The following is a 16,952-nucleotide window of genomic DNA, read 5'->3' as shown; positions in this document are numbered from 1 at the left end:
AATGACGTAGCCACATCAATGTTCACAGCAGCTCAATTCACAATAGCTAAACTATGGAACCAACCCGGATGCCCTTCAATAGATGAATGGATAAAGAAATTGTGATTTATAAATACAAAGTGAAATATTATTCAGCCTTAAAGAAGAACGACATATGGCATTTGCCAGTAGATGGACGGAACTGGAGACTTTCATGCTAAGTGAAATAAGCCAGTCCCAAAAAATAAAATGTTGAATATTTTCTGATATGCAGAAGCTAATCCAAAATGGGGCAGGGCGGGGTGGGCAAAGAACAGAAGAAATATCAGTGGAGAAGATGAAAGGGATTGAAGAGAAGGAGAGATGGAATAAGTAAAGAACAGTGAATGAATCTGACTTTACTTTCCTATGTACAAATATGAATATACCATAGTAAATCTCACCATCATGTACATCCACATAACACTGATTTAAAAAAACAACAACAAAGTATAAGTAAATAGCAAAAAGATCAGTAGAGTAGTGGGAAGGGAAAAGGAGGGGGGAGGAGTGGAGGGAAAGAGGAAATACCGGAGATATATTCCAAGTTTTTATAATTATGTCAGAATGCATCCTAATGTTATGTATAACTAAAAAGAACCAATAAAAAAAAACTTAAAATCTAAAGTACTGTGCTAAGACATCAGGTAATTTATCCACATAATGCTCATATTTTGTTAAGATATTATGGCAGCATCCATGCTTTGCAGAAAGACAGAATGGAGAAAGAAAAGAAATGCCAAAGAAAATAAGGGAGTGAAAGCAAGGGAAGGAGGAATACTGTTAAACCCTAGGATGCTCAAAAATAAGACCTGCTAATTCCTATAAATCTACACAACAGGGGATGATATCCACATAGTCACTTCCACTTCAAAGCAACCCTTCTGACAAGAAAACAATACTACTCATTGAACAATCACAAAAAGCAACAGGAATATCTGTTTTACAAGAAGAAACAGTATCAGAATACCTATAGAGATAATATTGATTTTTTCTTTTTACCATGTTTCTTTCACAGTGTAAATTCTAAAGTCCATATCTATAAGGAGGAATAGCAATAAGTTTTAGGGAATGATAAATTACTGTATTTATTGTAAAACAAAAAGTTTTACAAAAACCTGTTCTTTCTATTAACAGAAATTATTTTTTTAAATTAAAATATACCTTTCACACTTGATCATTCATGAAGTCATACTCAGAGTAAGGGACTGAGTCACGAACAGCAAATTTACATTCTTCTCTCTAATAAAGTTACACTCTTTTGTATAAAAATAACATACAGCATACTATTCTTTCTTAAGACATAAAAACTACCCCTTCCTTGGTTTGAGTCTCACAATAGAGCATGATTGTTTTCTTTTACTCCTTCATGTAGTGGTAATCAATCCAGCCATGTCAAGACCTTTATCCTTTTTTATTTTAAAAATGTCATGATCTGTGGCTAATGGACACCTCAAGGTAGCAAAAGATAAAATAATTCAATATTAATAATGCAGATATATGTTCATTATATTCCAACTTACCTAATACACTGACAAAAGCATCAAAAAGATGAAATGTAAGCAGTGGCTCTTTCAAATGACCATAATAATCTGCTATAGTTTTAAATACATCTTTTTCAAATCCCAAGTACATAGGCTGCTTCAGATCTGAACAGTTGGGCCCTATTTTTTAAAAAACAAAAAGAAACATTAATAGGTCAATTACCTCTAAATATTATAATCTATACATAAGTGTGTCATGTAAAGATATCTAAGCTATATAGAAATCCAGATGTTCAAGACATACAGTACAAGTTCATGTAGAAAACTGACATTATGTACATTGATATAAATTTCACTTATACAAATATGTTTTACGTCTAAGTTGAAATCTATTATAAAACAAGGAGGCAAAGCACTGACCAACTTCCATTTTTTTAAAAAGCTACTCTTGTTATATTCTTCTAAAAGACACACTTATTAAATGTAAACAATGATAATTTTCTTGAAATATTCAGAATTTTCTTATTCTTGATAAACTGACCTATCAACAATTAGTTGACATATGTAAGAGACAAGTTATAAAGTAATTTTCACAGCTTTTCATTATTTCATCATTGCTGTATTAGAAAACCCTACAGTCACAGAGCTGAATGGAGTAATCAATTTCTGCCTCTAACTAAACTATTTCATACTAATGAAAATTCAAACTCTTAAAACAGATAACCTGAAAAGGAAATTTTACATTTTGTCTTATTAATTCATTCTGATGATAAACTCTCTAGTTGATTCCAGGCCAACCATCAAAAGATGACTTATCTGCACTGGCCATGTCTGGGCCTGCAAAAGACTAAACAACATACCCAAATAGAGTTCTATCCTTGGGACAATGAAGGAAGCAGACAAGACAGACTGAAAGGAAATTCTTCCTATAGAATCACTAAAGGAAAGAGGAAGAGCAGGCTAGAAAGAGGCACGAAGCATTCTGGGCCCTCACATTTCAATCCAATGGAACATCATGAAATGTCTTTTTCTGGTTTCCCTAGAAACCTCTTATCTTTCAACATTCTGTTCTCTTCTTATAAAATAATTTATTAGTTAAAATAATGAAATATCTATACATGTTGGATCATGTAAACCCAGCAGCAAATGTAGCCACCATTTTCATTGCTTCCTACTGATACAGCCCAAGCTTAGCCAACTGGAATAATTAGTTTGATGTCTCAGCAAGTGAGACACATTGCTTAGAACTAGTTCCTACCAGGATAAGCACATGGTTCCATTCTAAGCAGTTATATCCCTTGTGAAGATTTCATTAGCCTTTTTAAAAATATGTAAAAAGAAAAACAAAAAATAAAAAAAAAGAAAGAAAGATAAGACAGTGTTTGGTGAGACCTACAAGAGAAGACAATAATTTTTAGGATCTTTTCTTCCTTAACAAACCTTGAACTTCAAGAATATTTTTCTTAATCTAGTTTTTTATAGATGCTATTCCTGACATTCTGGAAAAAAAAAAAAAAGTGCTTTGACTTTTTTTGTTTTAATCAAATTCTTGCAACTTACATGTACAAAGAAGAAAAACCCCATTTAACCTGGTTTTGTATTTATTTAGCATTAATCCCTCATTGGGTGGCCAGCCATGATTGAGCCTGGCCAACAACCAAAGCATCTAGGCCCATATGCACAAGGTCTACAATAACTGCAAATGGGTCTTAGAGAGAAAGAGATGAGTAGCTGGCTTATAGAAAAGGAGGCAATTGGCCTTCAGATATAATTATTCAGCCTATCCTTTTTGTTCCATTTCAGTTAACTGTAATAGGAATCTGCACTTATTCAGGGGAAGGACCAGGAAGAGGTCATGAGTTTGATGAATTCAAAGTAAATGTCAAGGGCTGGGGTTGTAGCTCAGTGGTAGAGTGCTTGTCTCGCATGTGTGAGTAACTGGGTTTGATTCTCAGCACTGCATATAAATAAATAAATAAAATAAAAATCCATTGACAACTAAAAAAATTTAAAAAAAAATGCCCACACGGAGTAAATGTCAAGGGTCAAGGAGTATTCTGAAAAACTTAATAGATTTTATAAAGCTATCCAAAAGCTATCCCTTGTCCACCATTTATTCACCGTTTATCCATGAACATCTTTTTGGATATGCCAACCACTGGTAAAATATCTCACTTGGTTTATGTCGGGCATGGTCCCAACTGCCAACATTCTCCACCTCATTGAAGATCATCTCATAGCCGTGAAGATCACTATTAAATCAAGCCTCATATGGTTCCCTTTTATGGGCAACTAATTCAGTTAGTCTAACCTTCCTTCAGAAGTTTTGTGCATTTACACATATTTGGGTTCAGGGAAATTATACTATTCATGACATTTTGGTCATCATTGAAAATTAAACATAGAAAACCACACCTTAATGGACTTCATAATATATTGTAGCTTAGATACTGGCTGATGTTCTTTCTCAGCTGATTGATTTTCAAATCTTTGGTTTGCCAGGAGTTCTGAAATGGGTAATTTAACTTCCCATTTCAGTCTATTTCATCATTGCCAACTCTGGTCAAAGATATAATTTAAATTTAATTTACCTCAAATGGTGGAGTAGGAAGAATAAAAAGCACTTTGCCAAACTAAAACCAGAGTACTCTACATCTCAGAGTTTCTAAAAATATTAACCAATAAACAAAGAAAATTTTAATAATTAAACCCAGAGAAATTTGGGCTTCACAAACTGCTACTATGCATATTCAAGATGATAGTCTATAATCATTCTTCATATAGGACCACTAAGATTACTCACATTAAGCTGAGTAGTTAGTTTCAGCTTATAACCAAACAAAACTAACTCAGTTAAATCAGTAATTTGGGGTCCACTAACTCAAGAATTTAGATATCTCTCTATACATGCTAGTCCAAACCAAAAGGATAGAAAGAAACTACCTTTCTAAGGTATCTTTAAGACTCAGAAGACCCTCTAGATCAAATATAACCATTATCAGTCAATCAAAATAACCAGGACTCTTCTCAATAAGATCACTTATTCGGAGCTGGGAACAGTGCATGCCTTTTATCCCAGATACATGGGAGGCTAAGGCAGGAAGATTACAAGTTCAAGACCAGACTGGCCAATTTAGTAAGATCCTGTCTCAAAATGAAAAATAAAAAGGGCTGAGGATGTAGCTCAGTGGTAGAGAACTTGCCTAGCATGCAATTAAGGCCTTGGGTTCAATTTTTCATACCAGAAATCAATTAATCAATCACTTGTCTCAGGGGTTCAGCCTTTAGCCTTTAGAATCATTTCTTTGCATTAAACCTCCTAAAAATACCCAGAAAAAATTATTGTTAATAAGATGCTATAATCATTCCTTTCCATTACCCATGACAGCGAATGAAATGGATGCCACATGCCTACAAAATGGATTTCAAATGCCTATAAAAGTCCTCATAAGGACCACCCTGGTCCAGTCCCCCCATCTAACATCCCAATTCCCTAAAACAAGCCTTTCTCAATTCTCTGCATGCAGGTCCTTCTCCTTCCAAGCACTAAAACACTTCCCACTGAAAATACTGCCCTACAAAAAGCCAAAATTGGACAAGATCTACTGAGCAAACTGATGATATAACTATAATAGATACTTAATAGCATGTGCATTAGGAATAAAAATACAGACTTCAGGAATAAAAACCTGTAGACTATTAATAGGTGGTTGTCACTATGTTAAATGCAATGTTACTAATTTATTTCTCTCCTGTGATGAAGCAGTCAGAAGTAATGAGACTTTATCTACAGTGTGAGTATATCCACATAAAAATGGAAGCACTAAATGCCTTTAAAATTATTCTGTAATAGCCCTTTTACTAAATCACAAATTTATCACTAAAAGGACAATAGTCCCAAAACAATTAACTGCCAGTCTCACAGGTGTCAAATCAATGTTCAGTCCATTGAGCCGAAATATTTTCTAATTCAGGGCACTAATTTCTCTCAATTTCATAATATTGGCGATAATTAGTACTTACAATTTGCCAGACACTTCATAGCTGACAGTACCCAATGAGGAAGTTCTTCTGCAGGAGAAATGAAAATAAAAACAAGATTTTTTTTTTTTTATTCTATATAACTCAGGAATTATATATATTGGCATTATTAAGAATGTATTACTTGCCCAAGTAATATGAAACATATCACCAATATGTATCAGAACATTTAAAATATAGAAGACTTTCCTTAGCAGCAGTGTTACAACATGTACTTTGATAAATCATGTCTACAAATTTTTCTAAGAATAAGATGCACCTTTAGTAAAAAGAAAAACTTTGGTAGTTTGGCCCAGAGATACAAATCAACAGACAAATCAATTAACGCTAAGAATTATGAAAGGGAAAGAAAATACAGAAGCAGCAAAAATACTATCCATCAAATGCATTTGTGAAACAAATTAACAAAAAGTAAATTAAGGTCTATGGTGTAGCTCAATGGTAGGACACAGGCTTATCATGCACAGGGACCTGGATCAAGCCCCAACAGCAACTACAAAAAGGTACATTTTTGTAGGTTCAACATAAGTATCATTTTAGCTATTAACATTTTCAAAATGCTTTAGGCAAAGAAAGTTCTACTGACAAATTAGTATTAGGCTAAAAAGTATTAGGATAGCCTTAAAATAATACTAGAAACACTGCTTCAAAAAGTCGCAGCTGAGGAAACTGCAAATACATATGCAGCAAATGAAACTAAACCCCTGTCTCTCACCCTGTACAAAACTCAACTCGAAATGGATCAAGGACCTAGGAATTAGACCAGAGACCCAGCACCAAATAGAAGAAAAAGTAGGCACAAATCTTCATCATGCCAGCTTAGGATCAGGCTTCCTTAACAAGACTCCCAAAGCACAAGAAATAAAAGTAAGAATCAATAAATGGGATGGCTTCAAACTAAAAAGCTTTTTCTCAGCAAATGAAATGATCAATAACGTGAAGAGAGAGCCTACAGAGTGGGAGAAAATCTTTACCACACGCACTTCAAACAGAGCACGAATCTCCAGAATTTATAAAGAACTCAAAAAACTAAACTCCAAAAGAACAAATAACTCAATCAATAAATGGGCTAAGGAACTAAGCAGACCCTTCACAGAAGAAGATATACAATCAATCAACAAATATATGAAAAAATGTTCAACATCTCTAGTAATTAGAGAAATGCAAATCCAAACTACTCTAAGATTTCATCTCACTCCAATTAGAATGGCAATTATAAGGGTTGGGGTTGTGGCTCAGTGGCAGAGTACTTGCCTAGCACACGTGAGGCACTGGGTTTGATTCTCAGCACCACATAAAAATAAATAAATAAATAAATACATAAGAAAGGTATTTTAAAAAAAGAAGGGCAATTATAAAGAATACAAGCAATGATAAATGTTGTCAAGGATGTGGGAAAAAAAGTACACTCATACATTACTGGTGGGATTGCAAATTAGTGCAAATACTCCGGAAAGCAGTGTGGAGATTCCTTAGAAAACTTGGAATGGAACCACCATTTGAACCAGCAATTCCACTCCATGGCCTATACCCAAAGGACTTAAAATCAGCATACTACAGTGAAACAGCCACATCAATGTTTATAGCAGCTCAATTCACAATAGCTGAACTACAGAACCAGCCTAGGTGCCCTTTGACAGATAAACGGATAAAGAAATTGTGGTATATATACACAATGGAATATTATTCAGCTTTAAAGAAGAATGAAATTATGGCATTTACAGGTAAATGAATGGAGCTGGAGAATACCAAGCTAAGCAAGGTAAGCCAGTTCCAAAGAACCAAAGGTCAAATGTTTCCTCTGATAAGTGGATGCTGACCCACTTATCTGGGGCAGGGAGGGTGTAAGGTAAGAATGGAGGGACTCTGGATTGTGCAGAGGGGAATGGGGGTACTGGTGGGAGGCAAAGAAGGTGGAGTAAGACAGACATCTTCACCCTATACACATGTATGATTGCACAAATGGTGTGACTCTACATCATGTACAACCACAGAAATGAAAAGTTGTACTCCTTGTGTACAATGAATTGAAATGCATTCTCCTGTCATGTATGAGTAAATAGAACAAATTTTTTAAAAAGTCCCAGCTGAGTTGTTGTGGCTGTATCACTATAGAATGCTGATTTTAAGTCCTTTGACTATAAACACTGATGTGATCCTACAATATGTATAATCAGAAAAATGAGAAATTATACTCCATTTAGGGCTGGGGAGATAGCTCAGCTGGTAGAGTACTTGCCCTGCAAGCCCAAGGCCCTGAGTTCGATCCCCAGTACCACAAAAAAAAAAGTATACTCCATTTATGTATGATTTATCAAAATGCATAAATGCATTCTACTGTTATGTATAACTAATTAGAACAAATAAAACAATTAAAAAAAAAAGTCCCAGCTGAGCCTTTTCAGTCTCTGCCCTGCCACAGACACTGACCAACATTCAGGCTTCCACTTCACCTTCTCTACCTTCAGTAAAAGTGGGAAGATGTTTGCTGAATTGAGTGAACGTGAGTCTCATGAATGTTGAGTCTTATAATAGCCTCTCTTCTCTGAAGAATTTGAAAAAACACAAGATGACTGGTCATCTAACTGTAACTGCAAGTGTCACTACACTCAGAGAACATGGGAGGATTTAGATGCATTTCTACAGAACTTAAGGTCATGTGTTGATATTAACAAGTCATGAAGTCACCACAGATCTATTTCTGCCTCCCATTGTCCTCCATTCCTGATAGAAAGGGTACGAAAGGGGAAGGGCTTCCATTTTCAAAGACACACTCTGTTCCTACCAGGTGAAATGGCCTAGAAAACCCTCTTGTCCTCTCACAACTGCTCAGGCTCCTTCTGGTACTGTCTTTCTGCTGTTCAAGGGGCCTCTAGCCTGGAATTTAGTATTTTATAAAATCCCAAAAAGTATGATACTATCTTCTCACATCCAAAGGCCATTTAGTTCCAGCCAATCCTCAGCATCAAGGATTGAATTAAAGGAAGAATCAAAGCCCTCATCCAATTCTAGTTCAACCCTCACCCATAGGAAGGAAGTTTTTCTTAAATTTTTTTATTTGTTCTTTTTAGATATACATGACGGTAGAGTGTATTTTGACATGTTATACGTGCACAGAGTGTAACTTATTCTAATTAGGATTCTATTCTTGTGGTGGAACATGATGTGGAGTTACCCTGGTTATAAATTCATATATAAACATAGGAAAGTTATGTCCAATTAAAACCAGTCTAGGAATTGTTGAGCACTAAAGGCATCACTGTAACATAGTGATATGACTCTACGTTTCCAAATCAAAAACTGCGTTAGGTGGCTGTGAAATGTCTTTTTCTTCCTCTGATTTATAAATGGGGGAAAAGGTAAGAAATACCCTCAACATTTAAGGAACAACCCTGTTAAAAAGAAAAAAATGACATAAATCAAGACTATACCAGATAATCTGATACAAAGATATCATGAAAAAGTGCACCAGAAGCTAAAGGCAGTCAGTCCCCCAGTACCCACACTAAAACTGACTCACTTGGTTAAGTCTTAAACATGCTTTACTTTTTAGGGATTTTACCTAGGAATAACCCATAACCACTTAGTGCCAGGACGGGGTGGGTTGTTGTTTACAATGAACTAGCCTCTAGATGGATTCTGCTGAGGTTTTCACTTCTGGACACTCATCTTTTGTTTTAATACAAAAAATCAGCTACAAGGTATTTTTAAAAAAGTACTGTGCAATGAGAGGATATATGGAATGAGAGGATAAACTTGCTTAGGTTTGGGGAAGGGTCAAATTGGAGCTGATGGACCTGCACAGCCAGTGTGGGGGGGTCAACTAAGGACAAATGGTCTTCATGCACTTACTTGACTTGTCATCCAGGATAACCACTCCCTGCTTGCTGACACTGTATACATTATGGACAATGAACTTGGAGTTGACAAATTTGATGTCTAAAACTTCTTCTAAGGAGTCCAGGCCAAGGATTTTCTGTAAACTAGAAGGTAAATAATAATCATTATTAACCTAGAAACCTGGTGCTGCAAAAATATCAGTCTTTACAGGGCATTATTTTCATCCACTTCATCCAATCTTTGAGGGCAAAATTAGCAAAAATAGGATACAATTTTTTTAAAAAAAACCTTAAAAAATATCCTTTTACCTATGATTTAGTAATATAACACTTTGAATTCTAAGAAAATAATTTTATAAGAAAAAATATTATAAAATCAAAAACTATTTTATCCAATGATGAGAAATTGCTACTAGTATATCTTTGTGAGGAAAAAAAAATTGCTGTAATCCTGTTAACTTCAATTATACTTATAGTGCTTCATACATGAGACCAAATTTTGCATTGTGTTTATTAAGTTTAAGATTTCAGTGTAACTAAAAGTTTAAGTTAAACTCTTAAACTCCTATTTAAATAAATAGGAAATCCTCAGAATTTAAATCATTTGCTAAGCAACATAGGTACAAATTATGTAAAAGTTGAGATTTTTATACATAATTTCAGAAATTAAATATACAGAGCATAGTGAAGATGCAAAACAAGAAAAAAAATCACTAAAATTTCTCATTGACATCAAAGGTACATACTATGATAACGTCATCGACTTCCATATCTCTTCTACGTTGGCCTCTGTCAGCTGTCTGCGGTGGACAAGACGGCAAGCAGGCACCTCTCCAATAGCAATACTGTGACGCTTGAACCACATCTCAGAATTCTAATTTGGGAGGGAGGTAAGAAGGAGGGAAGGAAGGAGGGGGATAGTAAGAGAAAATAAATTTTTCAATATCAAAGTATGATTTGACAAGAATAATTTGATTTACAAAAATAATTATAATTATAAGCTAACTTTGTGTGGACCAAAAAGAAAGAAGTAAAGGACTCTTAAGATTAGGTCATGTCATAGATGAATATTTATAAATTACAAAAGAACAATGGCAATAAGCATGACAGTATCTAGCTACATTTACTGTGGGAGTTCCAACTACTCAGTGAAGCAGCAGTGAGATTAATTTTTTTTTTTTAATGGGGTTTCACTATACTGCACAAACTTGTCTACAACTCCTGGGCTCAAGAGATTCTCCTGCCTCAGGCTCCTAAGCAGCCAGAACCACTGGCATGATCCACCACACTCAGCACAGTAAAATAATTTTGGGGGAACAGGGTCTTGAGGCTAGCTTTGAACTCTCAATCCTCCTGCCTCAGCCTCCTGAGCTTCTGGGATTACAGGAGTATGGGATTGCAGGAGTATGCCCGTGTACTCAGCTAGTAAAATTAATTTTTATTAATTTAAAATTAAACTGAGAAATACCTATTCAAATCCACACACTGATAAAATTGAGTGATTAATTAAAAATAAAACTAAAGTAGATTACCTTCAAAACTTTTCTACTTTTTATAAGCAAATGTCAAATAAGTGCAACCTTGGAAAACAGCCCCAAACTGGCATCTGCCAAAGGAGAAATAAGAGATCAAGTACAGCTTAGGACACCAGAAAAGAAGGCATGAACCCCTTTTCACAGAGGAAAAAACTAAAGCTTAGAAGGGTTAAATAATTTGCCTCAAGTCACTCAGCTCTGCCAACACATTATTCTTATGGGTTCATTGCTCACATTTAGGCTACTAGACATAAGTTACTAAACTTTCTTTTCTTAATCACAGAGAATTTTGACCTTTAAAAGGTAATACATATAAGAAATCATTTACAAAGAATTTCTTTCATTCTTTCTTTCTTTTTGCAAAAGTAACAGAAAAATCTTATTTGGAAAAAAAGGAGCAGGAATTTTATGGATTTTTTTAAATTTGTTTTTTGTTTTTGCTTTCACTGAACTACAAAAGAAATTCAAAAGCCACATAGATGTGTGAATTTCTAAGCATCTAAAACAGGTGTTTTGGAAGGGAGAGATGGAGGTAACATTTGTCTAGTAAGTCTACTTTCAAATGTATCCTAAAAAAATACTCATGAATATATTCAAATAGTTATCTGTAAAGGTATTGCTTACCACATTGTTTATATATTGGAAAACTAGAAATACTATAAATACCTAACAGAAAAGGAGTAGAGAAGTAAAATATCACTTTTATATTAGACATTTTTGCAGACATTAAAATAATGTTGGATGTTGAATAACATGAAAACGATGAGCAAAGCACACTGTTCTAAGTGAAGGACTCAGGCTACAAAACAGCCCAGCATGACCTGATTTCTCTGTTAAAACTATGCATAGAAAAAAGGATAACACAATAAAAATACTAATAATAGGAATTCTCTCTAGATGATATTATGAGTAATTCATTTTCTTCTTTCTCTGCCTATAAACAATTTTATGAAATAAATTTATTATAGCAAAAGTTCTTAATCCTGAGAACCTGTATATCAGACGCTGCTCTAAGCACTTTTTCTCTCCTTTGAAATATATTTTAATTAAGAAAGGATAACATGTTTTAGGTATTACTTTTCTACCTTAAATAGTGCTGAAAAGTAATCTGAATTGTTATTCTTTATTACAACTAGAAAAACACAATCAAAGGCAGGTGGGGAATCTGTGATAGGTGTTTGGGCTCCCTAAATATAAGGGTTCTCCTCTCCCTTGGGATTAAACACCATCTACTCCTTGAAATGTATTTCTGCCATCACGTTTCATGATACAGGTAGCAATGTAAAAATATATAATAGTTCTATAACTAAGTTTTCTATAATTTAGCAATAAATGAGATTCCTTAAATGTTCCTAAGTTATATAATAATATATCAAGAAAATGACAAAATTTTAAGTTCTTTTTCTTAACAAATTAATACGAAATTATCCTCATTTTCATACTATTTCAGAAATATCTATACAACACCACAAATTATCTATTACTTACTGAATTAGTACAAATTTCAAATGTGCAGTATTAAGTGAATTCTACCTACTGAAAGTAAATTTTCCTAAGACCTTTTGTTTCTCAAATCAAAAATGCAGTGGGTACCCTTAAAATACATAATGGAGATGTTCCAAGCACTTCGTAGGTATGAACTCAACTCCTCTCTCACAGCAAGCCTACCCTGGAGAAACTAATGCCCTAGTTTCACTGATCAGAGAACTTAGACACAAGCACATGGATGATACAGAGATATAAGTTCAAATTGCTAGGACGTGGAGAAGCCAAGTTTGAATCCAGCAGTTTGGCTCCAAAGCCCACACTCTCACCCTTCAGCAAACACAACAAATAACCATATTTTCTTTATTTTGATTGTTTGGGTTTGGTTTGGTTTTATATAACCGTTATTGTAAGATAGACAAAAGAACAAACAAACTGAAGGCAGAGACAGAAAGAGAAAAAAGTTAAGTAACAGAAAAGAATGACAAGCTTAAGTTTTTCAAGAAAGATGAACTGTTTATTTGTTGACAAAATCATTCTAAACTTCATCAAGGCCCCACTGAGGACACATCCTGTTCTGCAATTCCCCAAGTTTTGGTGGGATGATTGGGTTGTATAACAATCAGGGAGTGCAGCCACTTCCCTGCACTTAAGGGGCTGGAGCGTGGGGGTTCAAGCAAACGCAGGACAAAAGTCACAAGGAAACAAAAAGAAATAAGATACAGATGGCCAGGGAGACACAAATTTAAGCAGGGAAGGTGCTGGTAAATCTGGGACTCTGGCCTATCACTTCAGATCTCCCAGCAATTTAAAACTGAAAATACACCTTGCTGTCACTGGTGCAAAGCCCTGAACAATGGATTGAGATGTGCTACTGAACACTTGGTCTTCCTAGTGGGATCACCAGAAAACATTGTAACTTCACAGAACCAGGTAGAACAGAAAAGGGAATCATTATATCAGTGACATAAAAGCACATTGATATGAGATTCTCTCTCTGTATAAACAATACTGGATGGGTTTAAAATGGAAAAAAATGACTGTTGAATAACAACTCTACGGTCATCTTAGGTGTTTAAATACCAATGTTCTACAAAATATACCTGATCTCTTAAAAGTTTCTACTTTAACTTTCTGTAGGACGGGAGCTATCGACTGCACCTTGACTAGGTACTCCTGATTGGAAATGAATAGTCCTCTAATAGCACTCACTCTTCCATGAACTTTGTATCTAGACTGCGGGTCCTTTTAAAATAAAAACTGTCACACATTACTGTCTCTGCAGAGCCTAGCATGATGCTTGGCACACAGGGACACTTGATAAATCTTTTGCATAAATAAGTTTAGGACTTCCAAATACAACCTCTTCTCTAAGTTCCAGGGTCATCATCCCCATCTACCTGGGAAACACTTACATTTACTACAGTCCATCTTTATCACTGTTTTAGTCAGCTTTTCCACTGCTGTGACTAAAGGACCTGACCAGCACAATTGTAGAGGATAGTTTATTTGGGGGCTCACAGTTTCAGAGGTCTTAGTCCATAGAAGGCTGGCTCCATTCCTCAGGGCTCAAGGTGAGGCAGGACATCATGGCAGGAGAGGGTGGTGGAGGGAAGCAGCTCACATCACAGAGATCAGGAAACAGAGAGACTCCACTCGCCAGATACAAATATATACCCCAAAGCCATGCCCTATTCCCACCTCCTCCAACCACACCCTTCCACTTTGGTTACCACTCAGTTAATCCCTACCAGAGGATTAAATCACTGCTTGGGTTAAGACTCTTACAACCCAATCATTTCTCCTCTGAACCTTCTTGCATTGTCTCACAAGTGAGCTTTTGGGGGACGCTTCACATCCAAACTTTAACAATCACCAAATTCATATCAAATTCATCACCATTCTTGACACATCTATAAATTCCCTAGAGTCCCCATTTTGGTCACTGGTGTCACTTTTCCTTTAATCATTTTGATAAAAATCTAAGCTTCTTAACTATTTTCTCCAAAATGAGACATAATATAATCTCTTTGGGGGAAAAAAATTGTGCTGTTTCTTTTAATTACCCTGCTTAAAAATAGTTTCATCATATCTTTACAAACAAAACTATTTTGAATGTCTAGTCTCATAAGACTAGATTAACTTAATACTGTTAGCAAGACTTTTAATATCACCTGATCAAAGTTTTTCTCTGTATTCTATTTTTTAGCATTATCTCAATCTTGGTAGTCATCTAGTGGGATATTTTAAGGAGAAAGTATGCAAAAGAAGAATGAATCTAATCCACAGTGAGCTGAGGTTTTCCTCAACTAGATGAACCTGCCTTTATTCATATATTGTGTCAGGGGTCATTACACAATGTATCATGTACAATCCCCTCACTCTCAACTAGTAATAATAACAAACTTCAGGAGAAGAAAAAAATGGAAGAGAGTAAGTCATGGAACAGACAAGAAAAAAAGGACTGCAAAGGGGGTTTTAACAGAAATTTGCTCTGCCTGAACATAAGAAAATAGCTACCACATACTCTGTCAAACTGTCAGGGGCAAGAGTTAAAAAATGTAAGTGCCGATCTTTCTTTGTTAACTGTCTCTCAGCTGTTGACAGGTATGATGCTGTCTTGCAGTACTTCAAGGCCGCTGTTCATAAGGCACTAACAGAAGGAACTGAACTAAGCCGGGGCATTATCACGTGCTTCTTCCAGCTTTGTCTTTTAGTACAGCACTTACCAGCACAACTGGCCTCACTGGGATGTTCTCCTGAGAGGTGCCTGGTGGGGGATCATTCCATTCTGGAAACTTAATCACATTCTTTTGGTATAGGGGCTTCTTTGGATATGGTTTCAGGGGTGAAGAAGGAGGAAATCTAAAAAATCAAGAAGAAATGCTCTATTATTATCGTAAGTCGGGAAACCAGATTATTTTCATAATAAATTCCCACATTTTACATAAGAATTCCACACTTCAGACAATAAATAAGCTTATACTTCATCAAATTATTACATGGTTAACTGTACCAAATCATAACATGATTTCATAAAAATATTCCTATGGCCCTCAAAGTTTATGGAGAAAAATAACTGTCAAATATATGATACTTTAAAAAATAAATAAAACTTGTTCCCTTGACATTTGATTTTCATGATTCAAAATTCTCTTAGTGGGAGGCTTGGCCCTCAGCTTGAAATTCTTTTTTTTTTTTTTTTTTTTTTGGATACCAGGGATTGAACTCAGGGGCACTCAACCACTAAGCCACATCCCCAGCCCTATTTTGTATTTTTATTTAGAGATAGGGTCTCACTGAGTTGCTTAGTGCCTCGCTTTTGCTGAGGCTGACTTTGAACTCACGATCCTCCTGCCTCAGCCTCCCAAGCCATTGGGATTACAGGTGTACACCACCATGCCCAGCTTGCTTCTAATAAAAATTAATCTTTCTTCTGCCTTTCTTCACAGCTTCCCTGTTCCCAACCACCCTGCATATCAGTAGCATCACTGCCCAAACTAGCACACAGATGTCCATATAAATTCCAACTCTGTAAACTGGTCTGCAGGCACCTGATAAAGAACTAAAACTAAGCATTTTTTTTTTTTCCTCAGAGGATCTTTTTTTTGTAAACTTGTTAGAAAAGAACACATTGCGAATGCATTGCAGGACTGGGGGTGTAGCTCAGTGGAACAGTACTTGCCTAGCATGCACAAGGCTCTGAGTTCCCCTGCGAAGAAGGAGAAGAAGAACAATGTGGAAACAAAGAATTTAAAATATCTAGAGTTTTCAAGGAATGTTTATATCAAGGTAAATCAAAAGAATCATAAATAATAAGAGCACTATGGAGAAACATTTCAAAAAACAGTCTCAAAAGACTTGAAAAGGGATGACTAATGGAGAAAAGTTGAGTTTCATTTTTTCTTAAAAAAATCCAATAACTATTCTTACAGTAAGAAAAAAATTGAGTTCTGAAAATCATTAAATCAAGTGAAGAGGGCTGGGGTTGTAGCTCAGTGGTGGAGCACATACCTTGTACATATGAGGCACTGGGTTCAATCCTCAGCACCACATAAAGATAAATAATTATTTAGGTATTGTGTCTATCTACAACTAAAAATATTTTTAAAAAGTCAAGTGAAAGATAAATAAACTGAAAGATAGCTTAAATTTTTGATAATCAAGTTACCAAAGAAGTTTTCCCAAAAGTCCAGATTACATGAAACTCTAAAGCCAGTCAAAGGTATGCCACTTTATAAGTAAAGGTTTTTGAGTTCTTTATAGATTCTGGAAATTAGCGCTCTATCTGAAATATGAGTGGCAAAGATATTCTCCCACTCTGTAGGCTCTCTCTTCACATTACTGATAGTTTCCTTTGTTGAGAGAAAGCTTTTTAGTTTTAATCTATCCCAGTTGTTGATTCTTGCTTTTATTTCTTGTGCTATGGGAGTCCTGTTAAGGAAGTCTGATCCTAAGCCAACAAGTTGAAGGTTTGGACCTACTTTTTCTTCTATAAGATGCAAGGTCTCTGGTCTAATTCCGAGGTCCTTGATCCATTTTGAGTTTTG

The 16,952-nt window shown here is 35.4% G+C and overlaps 1 protein-coding gene across 1 annotated transcript in view; it reads right to left on the bottom strand.

Annotated features, from left to right (window-relative positions):
• DEPDC1B (DEP domain containing 1B) overlaps positions 1-16,952 on the bottom strand; it is a 116,027-nt gene that overhangs the window by 63,182 nt on the left and 35,893 nt on the right. Inside the window, exons 3-7 of the mRNA XM_079144039.1 lie at positions 15,132-15,267; positions 10,129-10,256; positions 9,396-9,526; positions 5,526-5,573; positions 1,542-1,682 (exon numbers count right to left, since the gene is read on the bottom strand). Of these exons, the coding sequence (XP_079000165.1) occupies positions 1,542-1,682; positions 5,526-5,573; positions 9,396-9,526; positions 10,129-10,256; positions 15,132-15,267 (584 nt within the window). The remainder of the gene's footprint in view (positions 1-1,541; positions 1,683-5,525; positions 5,574-9,395; positions 9,527-10,128; positions 10,257-15,131; positions 15,268-16,952) is intronic.

This window comes from Sciurus vulgaris (genome assembly GCF_902686455.1).
Source record: "Sciurus vulgaris genome assembly, chromosome: 6".
Taxonomy (NCBI): domain Eukaryota; kingdom Metazoa; phylum Chordata; class Mammalia; order Rodentia; family Sciuridae; genus Sciurus; species Sciurus vulgaris.
This window is presented reverse-complemented; position numbering and strand designations above follow the sequence as displayed.